Here is a 19,989-nt window from a genome sequence, read left to right as displayed (position 1 = left end):
TGCAGTTTGTCTATTTTTCTATTGTATACAATACTTGTTTTCTAAATAAAATTATTTTCGGCCTAAAAATTATACATCAGAAAGTAGTCAGCAAAACAAAAATTGTATAATATTACATGGTATTACCTCCCCTTCAATAATGCCCCTGAAGACTGGTGGAAGAAGGGGCTGAAACAGCTGTGGACAAACATCTGGGTGCACCATTAGCAGATTCTCAACCACCTGGAAAATAAAAGAATATGGCTATTAAGCAAAGCAAAATTAACTAAAGGTACACATATACGAACCCAAACAGCTTGGAGTAATGTCATTTCATTTTGAAAGCAAGTCGTACATCGAGATGCTCAGAGCTTCACTACTCCTACCAAAAAGTATTTAATACATTTCCTTTGAGACATGGACAATTAAGTAGTGCAAAAGATTCATGGCAATACCAGATGTTCCAAAGGTGCACTGTTTAAGATTTAGGTATTTAAGGTCTATAAAGAAAAAAAGGGAAAACAAAAGCATAAAGCAGTTCCTGTTAACTTGGCAAGAATGGTTGAAATCTTCATCTGAATTAAACAAGATAACAATGAAGAAAAATTCCTTTAATTCCATAAAAGTGTTAAAATGCTAGAGGTTGAAGTTTATTTTTTTTAAAACATGATCCACTCTAAACAAACTATTTACAATGATGGCCATTGACACGACAAGTGATTTGGATTTACCTCTAAATTTCAAACATAAGCTTTGATTGAGTATAGCCCTTGCATAACTGAGTCAAGAATAACGTAAGTTCATTGTTGATGAAGCCTTCTGGTTATTACATGCTAACAATCATGTCACAGTCACATCTTGTTTGAAATGACAAACAAATACAAAAACATGGGGCAAAACATGAGACATATAGAAAGTGTGAGAAGCAGCCAGAGAAAAACACAATACAACACTGAAAACACACAATTCAATTACAATTAAGAATGTAATTTTGCACAGCCCCAGTTAGTGTTTAAACTGAATAGGATTTTACAAAATTATGGTAAGAAACTTCTTATTGGGATTGGATTCTTACCATTCTAATACATAGCTGGAGATTTACAGTATAAATGAGTGTGCCACCATTCAATCTGAAAAAGCTTCAATAAAACACAACGGTTTTATTTTTCCTTCCACAATCTAGTAAACACTGAAACACCAGACTCCAATTACTGTTCTGTAGAAAAGAATTTTCTGAGGGCAACAAACAATTTCACGAAAGAATAGTACTGGAAAATAAATCTGCGTCGAAGAATAGTTTACTGCATAATAAATAAAACACTATTACACCTTTAATAGTGTCATTTGTTTACTCTTGAAATACAGGTTTTGATGCCATGCACAAATAAGTTTAGCTTATGGAGGCGAGAGTTGCATTTATAGTGTGAATTTAAAGAAATTTCTTTGGACGCCAAAAAAAAAAAAAAAAAAAAAAAAAAAAATCAATTTGTGTGCATCCAACAGCTTATACGGTTAACAAATTGAGTTCATTCATGTTTGAAAACAATAACAATGAAATAATTCACTTTTTCATATGCATGTGTTTTTTTTTCTTTCAACAAACAGGAAAGGGATTTAATTTCATCTTCTTTAAATGTGATACAAAAAGGAAAGAAAAAATGCAAAAAAAACATAGTTGTTTACTATAACCCCAAGAATTGAAATGAACATAATTGTAAATGTACATGCTAAACACTTTGGGATCAATTACATTTTGTTTTACTCTTAACATTGTTTAGTGTCTAAGGACCTTATGCCGGCATGAAATGCCCTGATTACGGAGCATTGGCTGCTGTATACAGCACTGTTAAAGCAAAAGGACCTTCCATTTTGGAACAAGGTCATTAATGAACTAACTTTGATGACACTATACATCGTCACTGGTTCTTAAAAGGTTTAAATACCCAATCTAGGCATTTAATGAACAAAACTAATAAGAATGAGGAGGTCTCTGCAGAGCTATTGACATGAAAGCTAGACATTTCAGTAGGTATAGATTTTTAAAGGTTGATAAAGACAAAGAAAGGCACTGGCTTGAGGACTATAATATAACAAATACATTACTTTTGCTTCACCTAGAACTAGAACGAACGCTGAAGCAGTAGAAATTTGGTAGCTAGATCCTTTTGTTTTATGTCTATACTTGGTATACTTATACTTTTTCTTTCTTTACATACTTTATTGGCTATAAACAAAACATATTAATTAATTGCATAAAAAAAATAAAAAAAGAATCTGCACATTGTGTCTTATCTGCCCCAGGCCCATTTTAATCTTTAGTACCTAGTGAATTGGTTCAGTCAAAACTTATTATTACTGAAATGTCCTGGCTCTACATTTGTTACGGCTATATGAAGAAAAGTTTTCATAATCTCTCAATGCAGGAACAAACTGCTATAAATGACTTGAAAAATAATCATGCGATCACCATCAAACAAGGGAGGAGCAGTGGTGATAATTAATACACAGGACTCTATAAAAGAGGGGGACAGGCAATTGTCAGATGGCAAATACTACAAAAAACTAAATGAAGATCCCACCAAGGAATATACAATGCAACTTAGGGAGCTCATCAAATCCTTCCCTGAGAATCTACATCTAGAACTGGAATCACTCATACTAACTAGTCCCTACATGGGCACTTTCTATATGCTTCCCAAAATCCACAAAGCAGGTAATTCTGGAAGACCCATAATTACAGGAATGGGAACTCTCACAAAACAGATCAGATCACAAAACTGGTAGAAAATACCCTAAAACCAAAAATCTTGTCACCAACAGCTTCATGAAAGACACCACTGACTTACTTAATAAGGTCAGCAAAATCACCAATCTCCCTGCTAACACTATTTTTGTAACCATGGATGTGGAATCTCTGTACAGCAACATTCCACATACAGATGGCAGCTTCAACAACGAGGTTTACTTACAAAACATGGGCACCCCAATATGCTGATCTGTTTAAGTCAAATTCCTAGAAATACAGCACACCAAACCATACAAATATTATCAATATATATTGATGACATCATCATTTGGAAAGAAAGCAAAGAAAAAACTCATACAATTCCATGACTCTTAACTCATTCCATCCATCAATCAAACAAACTAAAAATTGAATATTCTACAAAATCTTTGAATTTTCAGGACACCATTATAGCATGTAACAATTGCACAATCCACACCTTTACAGAAAGCCCACAGACAGATGCAGTTACTGTCACAGCTCCAGCTTCAACCCCTGCCATACTAAACAGGGCATAACCTACAGCCAAGCCACAAGGTACCATCGCAAAGGCTCTGACCCTAATGACCGCAATTCACATCTATGAGACAGAAAGGCTACAAACCAAGGACTATTACCAAACAAATCCACTCTGCTGTAAAAAGTCCACGCCTACGCCTGCTGCAGTACAGAGAGAGAAAAAAAAATACACACGTGTACCACTTGTGGTCACCTACATCCCTGTTCTTGAGGAAATTCTGAAAATCATTAAAGAACTAGAACCAATGTGAGACTCTGAAAAACATTTTCTCTGAAACACACATTTTGACCTTTAGACAACCACCAAACATCCAACAAAAATCAACAGGAAACTACTCACTGATGAGAAGAATAAGGAAAGTGGACTAAACAATGTAAAAAATCTCACTGCAAACTGTGCCAGCATATATACACAGACAACACAGCCATCCACAATAATAAAACCTACAGTATTAACTGATCATACTCTTGCACTTCCAGGAGGATTCAATGCACCAAATTCCACATAGGATGCTACATTGGGGAAACCATCCAGCAACTAAATGGCAGGAGGAATATGCACAGATGCTCCATAAAACACTGCAAAGAAGAATCCTACTGCACTCCAGTGGGACACCGCTTTACCCAGCCTGACCACTCAATCAAGGACCTACAAATCAAAGTACTGAAAGGGTTTTTTAAAAATACCTAAGAAAGAAAATGTTTTGAAGCCAGAATGATCCAATATCTTAACCCTTTAAGTCCGGAGGACGTACTATTACGCCACGCAGAAACCGGCTCTAAACGCCGGCGGGCGTAATAGTACGTCCTCGCTTTTATTGCCGCCCACGTGGCCGGCGGTATTCTCCCGCTGCAGGCTACTGTGTTTCATTTTTTTCACATTAAAATTCGCCAGATTGCTTACATTGCCTTTGTGACCCTATGGTAGCCCAAGAATGAAAATTACCCCTATGATGGCATACCATTTGCAATAGTAGACAACCGAAGGTATTGCAAATGGGGTTTGTCCAGACTTTTTTAGTAGCCACTTAGTCACAAACACTGGCCAAAATTGGCGTTTTTTGCATTTTCACACACAAACAAATACTAACGCTAACTTTGGCCAGTGTTTGTGACCAAATGACTTCTAAAAAAGACTGGACATACCCCATTTGCAATACCTTGGGTTGTCTACTATTGCAAATGGTATGCCATTATGGGTGTAAATTTAATTCCTGGGCTACTATACAGTCTCAAAGGCAATGTAACCAATCTGGCGAATTTCAATTTAAAATGTAACGTGCTATATTTGACCCTGTAACTTCCCAAAACACCATAAAACCTGTACATAGGGGGTACTGTTTTACACGTGAGACATCGCTGAATACAAATATGTGTATTGTATTGCAGTAAAAGCAAACAGTATTTTGACATCCACAGTTAAAATGTCACATAGAACTAAAAAAAAAAAAAAAAATTATTTTTTTCTCCCATTTTTTTATATATTTCTTATATTAAATTATGTTCAATACCTAAATATTTGATGTTAAATGAAAGCCCTGTTTCCCCTGAATAAAATGATATATAATAAAGGGGGATGCATTTAATATGAAAGAGGTGAATTACGGTTGGACAGACATATAGCGCAAATGCCAGGTTTTGTTTACGTTTTGTTCTGTTCACAACTTGTACATTTGGCTGCGGTGTTAAGGGGTTAACAGCAAGAATAGAGGACTAAATGTTGATTTGGATTTCCGGTCCCACTACCAACATATTACATGACTCCCCCCCCCCCCCCTTCTTTATATCAATATATAAAGTACTATGTATAGACATATGCTTTCCTACACTAAAATGCATGTAGACATAGGTGTGGGTGTGCATTTACACTACCTGTGTGTGTGTGTGTGTGTCTGTGTATATGTGTATGTTGTATACAGTCTTCATTCATATTCTGGACTCTTACTGTGATCTTCACACAAGATATTTATGACCCTCTGCGAGAACAGTGTCTATTATTTATCAAACCTGTGCCTTATCTGCACTCATGTTGCTTTAACTCCTGTATCAAAACTCAACTTTCCATGTGTCGTCTTTGCTCAGAAATGCTTCAGACTTGAGGAAGGAAGGTTCTACCAAAAGCCTGTCACTACAACATTCTGTTAGTTCAATAAAAAAGGTATTACAATATACAAATTTTATCTGTTATTTTACAAGAATTTATTGTAGAAATCATAATGTGTTAATACAAGGGATAGAAAGAGTTCTTGTCAAGCAATGTGCATCTGAAAAAGTTTTAATTTGTTCAATAGGAAAGACATACCTGCCAATTATTGGTTACCCCAGAAGTAGTCTATGTTTAATCTCTCTCTAATTAAATACCAATCATTAAAGGGACACTCAACTGCCTAAATAAAATAAAAATTGATGTTGAGTAGATTTACTTCTAATGAAAATCTGCATACATTTCATTATTTGTTTAATTAGAGGTCTATCTTGAGATCACTCGCAGAAGCCTTTTTCCTTCTAACATAGGCCACACTTTCTGTTTCTGTCAAATTAAAGACTTCACTAACTATGCAGTTAAATGAAAAGTCTTTGCAAGGCAGGCGCTTTGGGCAGTTGCGGCCTCTTGAGTATAGCTCGCTGAGCTAAACAACCAGGATGTAACAAGACCAGTTGTCTGCTTGATAGCCAGAAGCATTCCCAAGTGTCCATATTTAGGAGGGACAGTCCCTAGTTTGACCCAAATCCTTTTGTCCCTCTTTTTTATCCTAATGTACATCTTTCCTAGGTGCTTCCTATTGTTGGTGTGTTTGCGTGTATAACCGAGATCCACAGCAATACTCACAGTTATGTGTCTTTAACCCCTTAAGGACCAAACTTCTGGAATAAAAGGGAATCATGACATGTCACACATGTCATGTGTCCTTAAGGGGTTAAACTGCAATAAATTAATTTAGAAATTAGTCTGGGGTGCGAAGATAGTCACAGCTCACTAGAGGTATGCTCAGGCAGTGATTTTCCAGCTATATTGAGCATTGAACTTCTAAAAAAAGATTCGATCCTGCCCCTCCTTTCTCCCTCACCCTTGCAGGATATAACAGACGTGGGTGGATGTTGCAAATCAAGACACTACGGGGGCGCCCATTTTCCGCTGCAGATTAGACAAGGCCCAGATGCCATCACACAACGCAACTCAATCTGACACAGATTCTGAAGCCAAAAGCACACTTTAAATCGGGAACCCCAATTCAATGCTTATCTGCTAAGACATGCAAGGTTTCCAGAGTTCCGGAAGCACCTCAACCTCCTTTAAAGAAGACCTAGCAGACCTGGCCACACATACCCACGCATTTGAGAGCAAAACTGACTAAGTTCAGCAAAGGGAATCAGTTTTTTTAACTTGTTAAATGACACCTTCGCAACACAACTAGAAAGGGCGCTTGTCTGGACCTTGTTGTAACAAACAATGCTGATCTTTTGACCAGCAGTCAATTAGGGGAGAACTTGGTAAATTGTGATCACAATATGTTGTCTTTTGAAATAAACTTTAAAAAAAAAAAAAAAAACATTAAAAAGAAATGCAAGTGGGGTATACTAAAACATATACTTTTTAAAAAAGCCAATTTTAATAAGTTAATGTAAACAAATCTCCAGGGATTGGCGGTATTCACCCAATAGTACTAGAACTAAGTGTGGAAATAAGTGAACCTCTGTATTTAATCTTTCAATATTCTTTTCTTTCAGGAATTGGAGGAAGGTAGATGTGGTTCCTATATTCAAAAAGGGCTCAAAATCCTTCCTGGAAATTATAGACCTGTTAGCTTAACGTCTGTGGCTGGGAAAGTGTTTGAAATGTTATTCCTGGAGAAGAACACAGAGTTATCAGCAATCTGCATGGTTTTATGAAACATAGGTCATGTAAAACTAATTTAATTGCAAGTAAGCAGAAGTATAGATCAGGGTGTTGCAGTTGATGTGTTCTATTTGGATTTTGCCAAGGCGTTTGTTACGGTTCCACACAATAGGTTAGTGTTCACACTCAAAGAAATTGGTCTAGATGAAAATTATTGTTCTTGGGTAGAACATTGGCTTAAAAAAATAAAGTACAGAGAGTTGTCATTAATGGTAAATATTGAAGCTGGGCAAAAGTGGAAAGTGGTGTCCCTCAGGGTTCTATTCTGGCACCGCTTCTATTTAACATATTTATAAATGATCTGGAAATAAGCATTGAAAGCCATGTTTCAGTTTTTGCAAAATACACAACATTCTGTAAAGTAAAACAATGTGAGCAAAATATTACATTGCTGCAGAAAGTGGTGTATTTTAGTTTTGTGCTGCCCTAGACATGACTAAACCTGGGCACCCCACTAATCTAAATTTGACACACCCCTTCCTGTCAATGCCGCACCTCTTCCTCTTTAAACTACACCTTTTCCTACTACTTTTAAAGGGAAACTATAGTGCCTTAAAACCCCTTTGTTCACTTACCTGAACCCAGCGCCGATGTCCCTGGCCCTGGGTCAAGCTCCTTCTCTGTGCTTGCATTAGGCTTCCCCATAGGAAAGCATTGTATCAATTTAGAAGACGCCTGATGTCCTCATGGACAGCGTGAAGACGTCCAGCATCAGTTAGGCAACTTTTGGTCACCTAACCACCCTGAAGTCCCTCTAGTGGCTGTCTGGTAGACAGTCACTGGAGGTGGAGGTAACCCCTCAACGTAATTAATGAGATGACTAAATGTTGATTTGGGTTTCCGGTCCCAATACCAACATATTACATGACCCCCTCCCCCCCCTTCTTTCTGAGAAACTGCAATAATTACACTTGCAGGGTTAAAGAGATTGGGACACTGCACCCAGACCACTTCAATGATCTCAAGTGTCCCTTTAAGCGCACACATTCCCTGACAGATACACACTGGCAGTAACGCACAATGACAGACACACATACGTTACTGATAGACACACTGATTTGACACACATTGGCAGATACACAATTACAGTCACACACATACATTCAATGACAAACACAGACTCACTGATTTGACACACACACACATTCACTGACACACATTCATTGACAGACAAACACGCACAATGACACTCATTGTCAGACACACTGATCGTGGATAGGATCCACCCAAATGTTGTAGAGCACAGTAGTGCAAAGGTCCTGGACAGATCGCTTGGATTGAGGAGGCTAGTAGTCCATATGTCTTGCCAACTGACTGATGGACAGGTGCGAAGCACGAGGGAGGTGGCCACCGGCTTCATAACTTTGGTGAAGCACCAGGGAGTCGAAGAAAATCTGAATGGCAGACAGATAAACCTCCATCGCTGGCCTTGCAACGGGAAGTGCAACAGATCCCTGGGCCCTTCCGTTTTGGGAAATAGTTAAAGGGACACTATAGTCACCTGAACAACTTTAGCTTAATGAAGCAGTTTTGGTGTATAGAACATGCCCCTGCAGCCTCACTGCTCAATCCTCTGCCATTTAGGAGTTAAATCCCTTTGTTTATGAACCCTAGTCAGACCTCCCTACATGGGACTTGCACAGCCTTCCATAAAAACATCCTGTAAAGAGAGCCCTATTTAGGCTTTCTTTATTGCAAGTTCTGTTTAATTAAGATTTTCTTATACCCTGCTATGTTAATAGCTTGCTAGACCCTGCAAGAGCCTCCTGTATGTGATTAAAGTTAAACGTAGAGATTGAGATATAATTATTTAAGGTAAATTACATCTGTTTGAAAGTGAAACCAGTTTTTTTTTTTTTTTCTTTTTCATGCAGGCTCTGTCAATCATAGCCAGGGGAGGTGGGGCTAGGGCTGCATAAACAGAAACAAAGTGATTTAACTCATAAATGACAGTGAATTGAGCAGTGAAATTGCAGGGGAATGATCTATACACTAAAATTGCTTCATTTAGCTAAAGTAATTTAGGTGACTATAGTGTTCCTTTAAGGAAGCGTTAGTGATACCCAATTTGACCATCCAATGTCCCGGGTGAAGCAGATCCTGGAGGCAGTGAATACCTTTCATCTTGAAACGTTAGTACCGTAGGAAAGTGTTGAGGTTTCGCAGGTTGATCACCGGGCAGACACCTCTGCCTTGTTTGGGTATCAGGAACGGATTGCTCAGGAAACCTGGAGTCAGGAATGGTATTTCTCGAATTGCCCCTTTAGAATGAAGTTCTATAATTTCCGAGGAGATGAGATCAGACTGATCTTTCAGAAGAGATGGTTCCCATGGGGGCTAAGCCTAGAAAGGTGGGGAAACTAGAGCTAAGCGAAAAAACCCTTACTGTACTTAACACAAACAATTCTATAGTAGTCAAACCCCATATGGCTTGCTAAACAAAACCAGCCTGCCCCCCCACCCTTATATGAGAAGTATAAGGAGCTAGGATACTTACCATAAGGGTGTTTGCCATAAGGCTGGCCATGACCACCACGCCTGGACCAGGGGTGTCCCTGGGAAGGGAAGAAAGGCGCAGGCTTGACACCAAATCCCTAACAAATGAATCCCCAAAAAGCATGCCTCCCGCTGTGGGCCAGGTACCTTAACTGCCAAGTTAACCAACTAGGGCTCAATTTTCAATAAGATCGCCTTTCTGCGTTCGGCAGATAAGGTCATGGTCGCATTGCCCAGGAGACAAATCAGTCTCTGAACTTAGTCGATGGCTTCATCAAAATCAAAGGTAGAGTCCCCCGCACTAGCGGATTCCAGGAGTTCATATAGCTTAGAAGCTGGGTTCAATGTGTCAAGGATCTTGTCCCGACACGTATGGGGGTAAAATTTGAGCCCTTTTCTGGGTTTCCAACCCATCTTGACCAGGTATAGCAATATGACATATAGAAATAATTTTAAGTATTCCAGGAGCTAGTCAAATTGCAATAAAATGAATAATAGTACAGTAGATATTAGCATTCAACTCAAGAATGAAATATATATATATTAGGAAAAAAATCATAAATAATTGGTTCAGAATGAGTCCATATAAAAAGTCCTGGTAATAAAAATGATAACGGAAAATACAGAATATACAAAGTCTAATAAGATGACAGTATCAGTCCAATAGTCCACAGAATGTAGCAAATTCACACTATACTGTGCATAAAAGGGATGAACAGTTGTGGAGTCCTATTGCAAATACACTATAATTCACTGTAAATATAAAAAGGAAAAAAGGAAAGGAACAGCAAAACGTCCAAAGAAAGGAAACAGAAGCAACACAGTACCTTGGATAACTGCTTGCTGATAAATAATATGTAGAATATTTTTTTTCTTTTTGTTAATTTTTGTTTAAAATAGATCTAGGGTTTAGACTCTTGGGACAGTTCTAGTATGCCACTCTAATTTGTTAGAGACTTTTATTTCTCAATTATTTCTTACACTGACCCTTAACATTCTCTATAGACATATTAGCTACATGTTGGTAAATGGACCCCAAAGTACATTTAGTTTCACAGTTACAAAATTCATATCAGTAATACACAATAGAGCTATTGCATTGGAAGATAGATCCGCAATCATCATGTTTTGCAAATATTCCCAACAATGAAAATGTTGAATGTTCTAGTAAACAGGATATTATTACCAATTTAAATTCTTTATTTTGTTCGGGTGATGTAATACAGTTGTGCAATACAAAAGACAATAGATAATAAAACAATGTTGATGTACAAAAGTTGTGGTGTCCTTTACGCGGTGGCCCCTTTTTAAAAATTTTATACATCTAGGTGATGGCTAAAGTCACATAGGAGTGTTTGATTGCAGGTTTGTTAACATCATATATCTCGGTCTACTAGGTGGTTCGGTCAAACCGTGGGTGACCATGGGTATGAGGTGTAACTCCTGGTAGTGGTGTTGTTGCCCCCTAACCTATGGGGCCATGGGGGGGGGAGGGGGTTGTCGCTTTGTGCGTCTGATCCCTATGTCGATTAGTTACGTAGGTTGCGTAAGTGGGGGTCCCGGAGGTATATAGCTTGGTACATTGGCTCTAGCGGTCTAGGGATGTCAGTCTGCACTAGCCAGTAGTAAGAATGAAAAAACATTTATATAAACATATGTACCATGTCTAAACATGGCGTTCTGTCCGAGGCATGCAAGTTAAACGGTCGTAAACAATTAAAGGTGTGAAACTGTGAGAGAGAAGGGAATATGAAAGAAATATAACAGAATTATAACATAATTGGAAGTCCCGATCTGATTCAGGTCACTAAGTCGTCGGTACTGCTGGGCACAAAAGGGTTGATTCTGGAGGCATCCCAGGAGTGGCTTGTACCCGCCGCACTGGTCCGGGCTTGTAGTCCAAGCGTCTGGAGGAACATGGCTTCTTCTGAGGGTACGTTGCCTTGTATGTCTGTCCATTATTGGTGACTGTGAGAGCTCTGGGGAGAGTCCATCTGTAGGGTAGCCCAGCTCCTTGCAAGGCTTTCGTGATCGGCTGCATAGATTTCCGCCAAAGCAGGGTGGCTCTGCTGAGGTCTTGGAAAAACGTGAAGGTGTGCGTTTCAAATTGCAATGGGGTCTTGCCCTTTACTGCGTTAAGGAGTCTGTTCTTGTCGGCTAGGGTTTGGCAGCAGAGAATAATGTCCAGTGGGGCCTGGGCTGGGGCTTGTGAGGATTTCGCTATGCGGTACATACCATCGAAGGCTATTTGTTTAGCGTTTTTTGCGGGCATGATGGAGGAGACTAGGCGCCTCACGAAGTGAGGGAGTTCCTCAGACGGGAGGGTGTCTGCTACTCCGCGGATTTTGATATTCTTGTTCCGCTCTCTATCCTCCAGCTGGGCCATCCGGATGCCTTGGTGAACCTGTGCTGTTTGTAGTAGTTGTATGGTTTCATTAATGGTGTCCATGCCCTGTTTCAGGCCTGCAATGCCCTGTTTCAGGCCTGCAATATCCCCTTCGGCCTGTAGGACCCTGTTTGTTACTGCTTGTACCTCTGTCTGCACTGTTTTGAGTTCCGCTGAGAATGTTTGCTGGATGTGTACCAACAGGTTGTAAATGTCCTGTTTAGTGGACGGTGCATGTCCATCTGCGATCGCCGGGGCCTCCGGCATAGAGAGCTGTGCAGCAGGTTGGTCGGGTGCTTTAGCAGGGCCTGGGGGCATTGCATCCCTGGTCCTGGAGGTCAGCATGTGGCCGATGTCCTGGCCGTCTCTGGGTGAGGGTTGAGTCGTTTTCTGGGATTTGCGCACCATATCTCCTATCAGTGAGGTTTGGCTGTGGCACTCTAGGGTTGCTTCCCTTGTTAGGCCCGCTCCGAGACAGTATGAGTCGCTTTGCAGCCGCAAATTTCCCACGTGGTAGGCCCGAGAGCCTCGGCGCCGGGTTTTGGCGGTCGCGGGACAAACGAAGGGCATCCGGGTATTCGTGGGTACCTCCTCTGCTTGTTGGAGGCATTTGTGTCCCGGTCTCTGCGCTTATTTTCCCCGTTGTTGGCGATTTTTCGTGGCTAGCCACGGAGCTACGGGAAAGTGCGTCCGCTTCGGATCGCTGCTTGGCTCCGCCCCATATTATTACCAATTTGATGATCAAAAGAGAAATCTAACTGCCTCTTTAATGTAACAAATAAAATAAAAATAAAATATTTATATTTATTTTCTGATTGGAAATACAAAATTCGGATAGTTTCATGTCGTGTTTTTCTTCTCTTGTATCACCTCCAAATGAGTGAACAAATATCAAATTGAACTTGGTGGTCTTTTTTCAACATATCTTGCTATGTAACTATTCATAAAAGAAAAATAAACTAAAAATAGATCAGAACGTAAGTGCTCTGCTTTACTGGATAAATTGTACGGTATACAGTTTGCTTATGGAAAGTGCTTCTTAAACTTTTTTTTTTTTTTTTTTTTTTTTTTTAAACCAGTCGGTCAGCTGGAAATGGCAAGATAAATGGTATTACAGCAAGACTTTTTATTAAAGAGGTTAACAGTGGCCTTGGTTAAAAGTATACACGCCTGTAACAAATCACTTGCAGTCGGAGACAAGTGAACTGTGGCAAATATAATACATTTATAAATAAGGATCAACTATAAATCCAGTCTAGCTACTCTTTTAAAACGTCAAAACCACGGGAGAGAAAATATATAATTATAAACTGTTTATGTGCACGCATAACATATATAGTATAACTATTTGCATAACTAGCTTTTAAATTACGTTTACTAAGCTACTTATTATCAAATACAAATGTAAACAAAAGACAAATTTAAAAAAAAAAATCTGATTTAAAAAAAGGCAAGATTGTTGAAATTGAAATAAAAAACAAACAAACCTCAAAGTCTAAATCTGTTAACTATATAAATGTTAAAGAAAACAAGTAGCTTCACACTATCAAATCCTTCTGCTATAACCTATCTTTACTTTGGAGATTCCATTTTTATTTATGCGTTTACTCATTTATTAATGTATAGGTCTGTGAAGATATATACCAAATGTCCCCTTCCTTATGATGGATATAAAGGATCACTTCCTTAACCCCTTAAGGACCAATCTTTTGGAATAAAAGGGAATCATGACATGTCACACATGTCATATGTCCTTAAGGGGTTAAACTCTATACCATCTGTATAGCTCGATGAGCAGAGTCTTCCTCAGAATTATAATGCCTTGGAGGTGCCTCCTATATTTGCGCAGCATTTTCTTATAATAGAAACAAATCTGTTACTTCTCCAATTTTATATGGTCATTGTTGAGCAGCAGATATACATGCTCAATAGTGATGTCGCGAACATAAAATTTTCCGTTCGCGAACGGCGAACGCAAACTTCCGCAAATGTTCGCGAACGGGCGAACCGGGCGAACCGCCATAGACAATAGGCAGGCGAATTTTAAAACCCACAGGGACTCTTTCTGGCCACAATAGTCAGGGCCGTCTTTAACGCGGGGCAAACGGGGCAGCTGCCCCGGGCCCTGTCCCTGCTGTGTGGCCCAAGACAGCTGCTCCGTTTGCCCCGGCCCGCAAACTATGGGGGCCCATCGGGTGGCCCATGCACTTAGGGCCACCCGGTGGGCCTGTGTCAGCAGGGGCCCGGTCGGGCGCTTTGGCGCTTTAACAGCGCAACCGGGCCCTTGCTTTTCGGCAGCCGTCTGGGAGGAAGTGACCGCCGCGCCTCACTTCCTCCCACAGAAACTGGAACCGCGCGGGAGGAAGGAGGACCAGCTGCTCAGAAGGGGGCCAGGCCGGTTGAGAGCGAGAGCTTAACTCCCAGCCACCCCAGCCAGCCCACTGGACCCCAGGGAATCCACCCTCCAGGAAAAGGTAAGAAACTGGAGGGTGGTTATCAAATTTTGCATGAATGTCTGAGTGTGTGTGTCAGTATATATGTATGTCTATCTGTGTGTATGTGTGCCAGAATGTCTGTCAGTGTGTCAGTATGTCTGTGTGTGCATGAGTCTGTCAGTGTCCCTGTGGTTCTGTATGTCTGTGTTTTTCAGTATGGCTGTCTGTGAGTGTCAAAATGCCTGTATGTGTGTATGTCTGTCAGTGTCTGTGTGTATGTGTGTTTCAGTATGTCTGTCTGTCTGTGTGTATGTGTACCAGAATGTCTGTCAGTGTGTCAGTATGTCTGTGTGTGTGTGAGAGTCTGTCAGTGTCTGTGTGGTTCAGTATGTATGTGTGTTTCAGTATGGCTGTCTGTGAGTGTCAAAATGTCTGTATATGTGTATGTCTGTCAGTTTCTGTGTGTATGTGTGTTTCAGTATGTCTGTCTGTGTGTATGTGTGACAGAATGTCTATGTGTGAGTCTGTCAATGTCGTGTGGTTCTGTATGTCTGTGTTTGTCAATATGTCTGTCAGTGTATGTGTGTTTCACTATGTCCATCTGTCTGTGTGTATATGTGCCAGTATGTCTGTCAGTGTATCTGTATGTCTGTGTGGTTCAGTATGTCTTTGTGTATGTGTGTTTCAGTACGGCTGTCTGTGTCAGTACGTCTGTCAGAATGTGTCTCTGTATCTGTATGTTGTCCATTTGCGTTTGTGTGTGTATCTATATGTGTCAGTGTTTGTATCTGTATATCTGCATGTGTGTCTGAATGTGTGTCAGTGTGTGTGTACCTTTTGTATCTGCATGTATGTCAGTGTTTGTATCTGTGTGTGTGTCTATGTGTGTGTCAGTGTCTGTGTGTATCTGTATGTTCTTGTCTGTATCTATATGCGGTCAGTGTGTATCTGCATGTGTGTCAGGTAGTGTATTTGTGTGTAGCTATATGTAGTCAGGGGGGCCCAAGTAAATGCTTGCCCAGGGTCCAATCGAAATTAAAGACGGCCCTGACAATAGTGATGGAAAAGTTGTTTCAAGGGGACTAACACCTGGACTGTGGCATGCCGGAGGGGGATCCATGGCAAAACTCCCATGGAAAATTACATAGTTGATGCAGAGTCGGGTTTTAATCCATAAAGGGCATAAATCACCTAACATTCCTAAATTGTTTGGAATAACGTGCTTTAAAACATCAGGTATGATGTTGTATCGATCAGGTAGTGTAAGGGTTACGCCCGCTTCACAGTGACAGACCAAACTCCCCGTTTAACGCACCCCAAACAACCGCAAACAGTCCATTTGCACAACCGCAAACTCCCCATTTGCACAAGGTTGGATACCGATCGATGGTTCGATATTCTGAGCCCTCTCTGATTTACTGTACACGACTATTCGATATTCCCACAAATTTTATATAGCATTTTATGTTTGTTTGAGACCACCTTAAAAATATTGGATATCGCTAAAAATCATGATCACTATATACTTTCTCTACAAACCTCTAAAACGAACCAAACTACTCATCCATCCGCTATACCACTTTATCCCACCTAGAACTAGTGCCAAGTTAAAATACTTGACTCTTACTTACCCACACTCAGTCATGCCACACACATTTCACCACTACTCTCACTGAATCCCTCTGACTACGGCTAAATTAATCTTCTACATCAGAACACTACTCCTAAGATTGGGTTGTATCCATGTCTCGGGTCTTTCATTTACAATAGGGGCAGCTTCGGTCTCCTTCAACACTGACACTCCAGTGCATATTATTAAAAGATTGGGCAGGTGGAAATCCTCAGTCTACAACCGATATATTCCTCATCCCGAGAAAGAAATGAGGAAAGCTTTTAAAAGCTTTTAAAAGTTTGGCTTTGTAAATTTTATGCAATAAGTGTGTTTTTCTTTAATACCTTTTCACCCTCTTTGCATGAATCCGATTTACATATATTACTAATATGTTTCTGAACATATATATTATATTATTCACTCACTCACTCACTCTCTGGGCCGGCCTAAGACATCATGCTGCCTAGGTCCAACGATAAATGACTATGGGGGATAATGTATAATAAACACAGGTTACTGGCTATGGGGGGGTTAATGTATAAAAAATACAGGTTACTGGCTATGGGGGGGATAATGTATAATAAACACAGGTTACTGGCTATGGGGGGGATAATGTATAAAAAACACAGGTTACTGGCTATGGGGGATAATGTATAATAAACACAGGTTACTGGCTATGGAGGGATAATGTATAATAAACACAGGTTACTGGTTGTGGGGGGATAATGTATAATAAACACAGGTTACTGGTTGTGGGGGGATAGTGTATAATAAACACAGGTTACTGGCTATCTGGGATATAATGTATAATAAACACAGGTTACTGGCTATGGGGGAGATAATGTATAATAAGCACAGGTTACTGGCTATGGGGGATAATGTATAATAAACACAGGTTACTGGCTATGGAGGATAATGTATAATAAACACACAAAAAAATAATAAAAAAAAAGAATGCAGCTTCAGAATTAATCTAAATTGTATGCTGTCTAGGAGGTGGGAGGGTCTGGGAGGGAGGGTCTGCTGCTGATTGGCTGGAATGTGTCTGCTGACTGTGAGGTACAGGGTCAAAGTTTACTCAATGATGATGAATAGGGGGCGGAGCGAACATCGCATATGTTCGCCATCCGTGGCGAACGCGAACATGCTATGTTCGCCAGGAACTATTCGCCTGCGAACCATTCGGGACATCACTAATGCTCAAGATAGATAGGTCAGCTGACATGTTTTATTTTATTTCTCCTATATTTTGACGAAGGATGCTGGGTATGACTATTATCCATTTTATATATGGAGCCATTTGACATGCATACACAATTCAGGACAGTGTTTGAAACATATAAGCCTATAAATGTGGAATTTGTTTTTGCAGTTTTGGCTGTTATTAAGTTCATTTTTACTGCATTCAATTACTAAAATCCCTCTGTGGTTCACTGTGTTAACTAAATACCGAATACTAAAAAAAAAAAAATGAACTTGATAGATTCCTGTTATTTTTAAATGAATCTCATTGCTGCAGTCAGATTCATTTCAAAATAGCTTAAGATAATTATGAATAATGCATAGACAAAAAAGTGAAAGTTAAAGGGACACTCTTTAGCTTGCTGAAAAGTTTCACGAGTGAAGAGGAGGGATTATCTGATTATGTATGGGAGTGTCCTGGATCTGAAAGCCAATGTAATTGTGTATTTGTTTCTACTGTGGTTTACTCTCAGGTCCAGGAGGGAGTGCCCCTTGCATGGGGACATGCATATAAGGCCAGTAGCGTGTCTGCCATTAAAGTGCTCACAGAACTGAGTGTCGTCCAGTGCCTGGGGGTGTCTAGAGCAATTTCCCCATTCGGCTCCAGGAGGGAGCGGTTCCAGGACTAGAGCTCGCAGGACTGAGTGTCGTCCAGTGCCTGGGGTTGCTAGAGTGAGTTTCCCTTTCGTCTTCAGGAGAGCGGTTCCAGAGCCCCAGTCAAGCCATGTTGACTGTGGGCAGATGTGCTGCAGTTTGTCCCCTGTTCCAGCTAATCCCTGTTTCTCCTGAACAAAATGATATATAATAAGTGTGGGCGCACTTAATTTGAAAAAGGTCAATTATGGTTCAACAGACAATTAGCTGAAATTCCAGGTTTTGTTTTGGTTCAGAACTTTTGTTCTTTACCTTTAAGGGTTCCTTAAAGGATTAATTGGCATGTTGAACAGCATTACCAATACCATAAATAACTGGTTCCAGGGGCTTATTTCATGTGATTCTTAAAAATGAAATGCAAATTAATAGATTTATCTTACTGTAGAAGATGAATTCTGTAGAAGATGAATGCATACTATTGCCATTCCAAGCATGCATTATTATTTCAAAATTGTTATGAATAGAATAGAAGAACATTAATGGTTAGCCATCTCAATGTTTTCTTAATCACCTATTTTTAATAGTTTTTGGGCTCAATATCTAAAATTATTTAAAACTTGCCAACAGGTGATCTTGTCATTTTCATTTATTTTATTTATTCTGACACTATTTAGAGCAGTGCTTCATCAGTTTTTGAATAATAAACAGCACAGTGTTTAAATGATTCAGCACTGAAATTAATTGTTTATTATTATTTATTTTTTATATACCGTATATAAAAAATATGCCCTGCTGATTACATACTAATGTTTCTCTTTTCTTCTTTTCAATGTGTCTCAAGTGCTATGTCACTCACAAAGAGTGCTTGGGGTAACAATGTCCAATAGACTGCTGAACTGTAGGATGTAATACTGTAAAATAAAACCCTACACAGTATTATTAGAACAGCAGACAGACATCTCATGTGATTAGATGTCAAGCAAGAAGAATGACATCAAAAACACCATCATAACACCATTCTTTTCAACATCATAATGTTTGATTCTCCAGTTTGTACTACCAAAAAACTAAAAAAATATATAAAAATCCAACTCTGAATTTTCTAGTATTTCTTCAATGTCTTTCCACCATTATTTTATTTGTAGTGTTTTATTTGCACATTCATCGGTTTAGCAGATATTCACGTAAAAAAAAAGAAATACAAATTTATCACTAATCTGGATGTATCCGTGGACATAAAATCAAAGTTCCTGCCAATAAAAACAGACTGACCCATTCTTGCATGCTCCTCTGCAAAAGCCATAATCTATGGAATATCTCTAAATTCTATTCCCATCCAGCTCCAAAAAGTTACCAGCAAGACTCCTCAACTCACCATGAAGCGATAGATGGCAATCTTTGCGGCTCCCAACTAGCCTAAACGGAGGCGTAAAACCAGGGCCTACCCCACGCCAACACTCCCAAGCCTGGAGGTACTCTTTAGCGGTACCGCAGCGTGAAGAGCATGGGAAGAAGATTCCCCTGCGAAGTAAGATTCACCTACCCACATGCCAGCCATGGGCCGCCGCTCACATCAACCACAACCCACAGCAGGGCCATGCTGCAAAGGCCCACACAACCCAAAATCGCTGTTCTCCATCGCCCACACTCACCAACCAGAGCATACTGAGCTGGAGACCTCCCTGGACACTCGAATAGAACGTCCACCGCAGCCTAAAAATACCGCCAACACGACTCCAACCACCAGGCATGACCTGAAAGTGCTGCTGTCGGACTACCACAAAATTCTGGTGGCGAAACTAGCTCTCATCAAGAAAGATATGCAAGCAATCACAGAAAGAGTGCTGGCATCTGAAAAAAAGACATCACGGACCTGCAGTCACACATGTCCGAGCTCCACAGTGCCGCAAGTCTGGACACACCAGGGAGCCATGACTGCACAGTTGACAGCCATGGAAGAACATCAGCGGCGCACAAACATTAAAATAAGGGGCATCCCTGCAGAAATCTCACTTGACAAACTGCCACACTACACCAGACGCC

At 40.1% G+C, this 19,989-nt stretch overlaps 1 protein-coding gene across 1 annotated transcript in view; it reads right to left on the bottom strand.

The window, feature by feature from the left end:
• The window catches only part of IPO11 (importin 11), a 417,607-nt gene that overhangs the window by 208,467 nt on the left and 189,151 nt on the right, over nucleotides 1-19,989 (bottom strand). Inside the window, exon 25 of the mRNA XM_063454060.1 lies at nucleotides 127-222. Within this exon, the coding sequence (XP_063310130.1) occupies nucleotides 127-222 (96 nt within the window). The remainder of the gene's footprint in view (nucleotides 1-126; nucleotides 223-19,989) is intronic.

Source organism: Pelobates fuscus, chromosome 5, assembly GCF_036172605.1.
Source record: "Pelobates fuscus isolate aPelFus1 chromosome 5, aPelFus1.pri, whole genome shotgun sequence".
NCBI lineage: Eukaryota > Metazoa > Chordata > Amphibia > Anura > Pelobatidae > Pelobates > Pelobates fuscus.
This window is presented reverse-complemented; position numbering and strand designations above follow the sequence as displayed.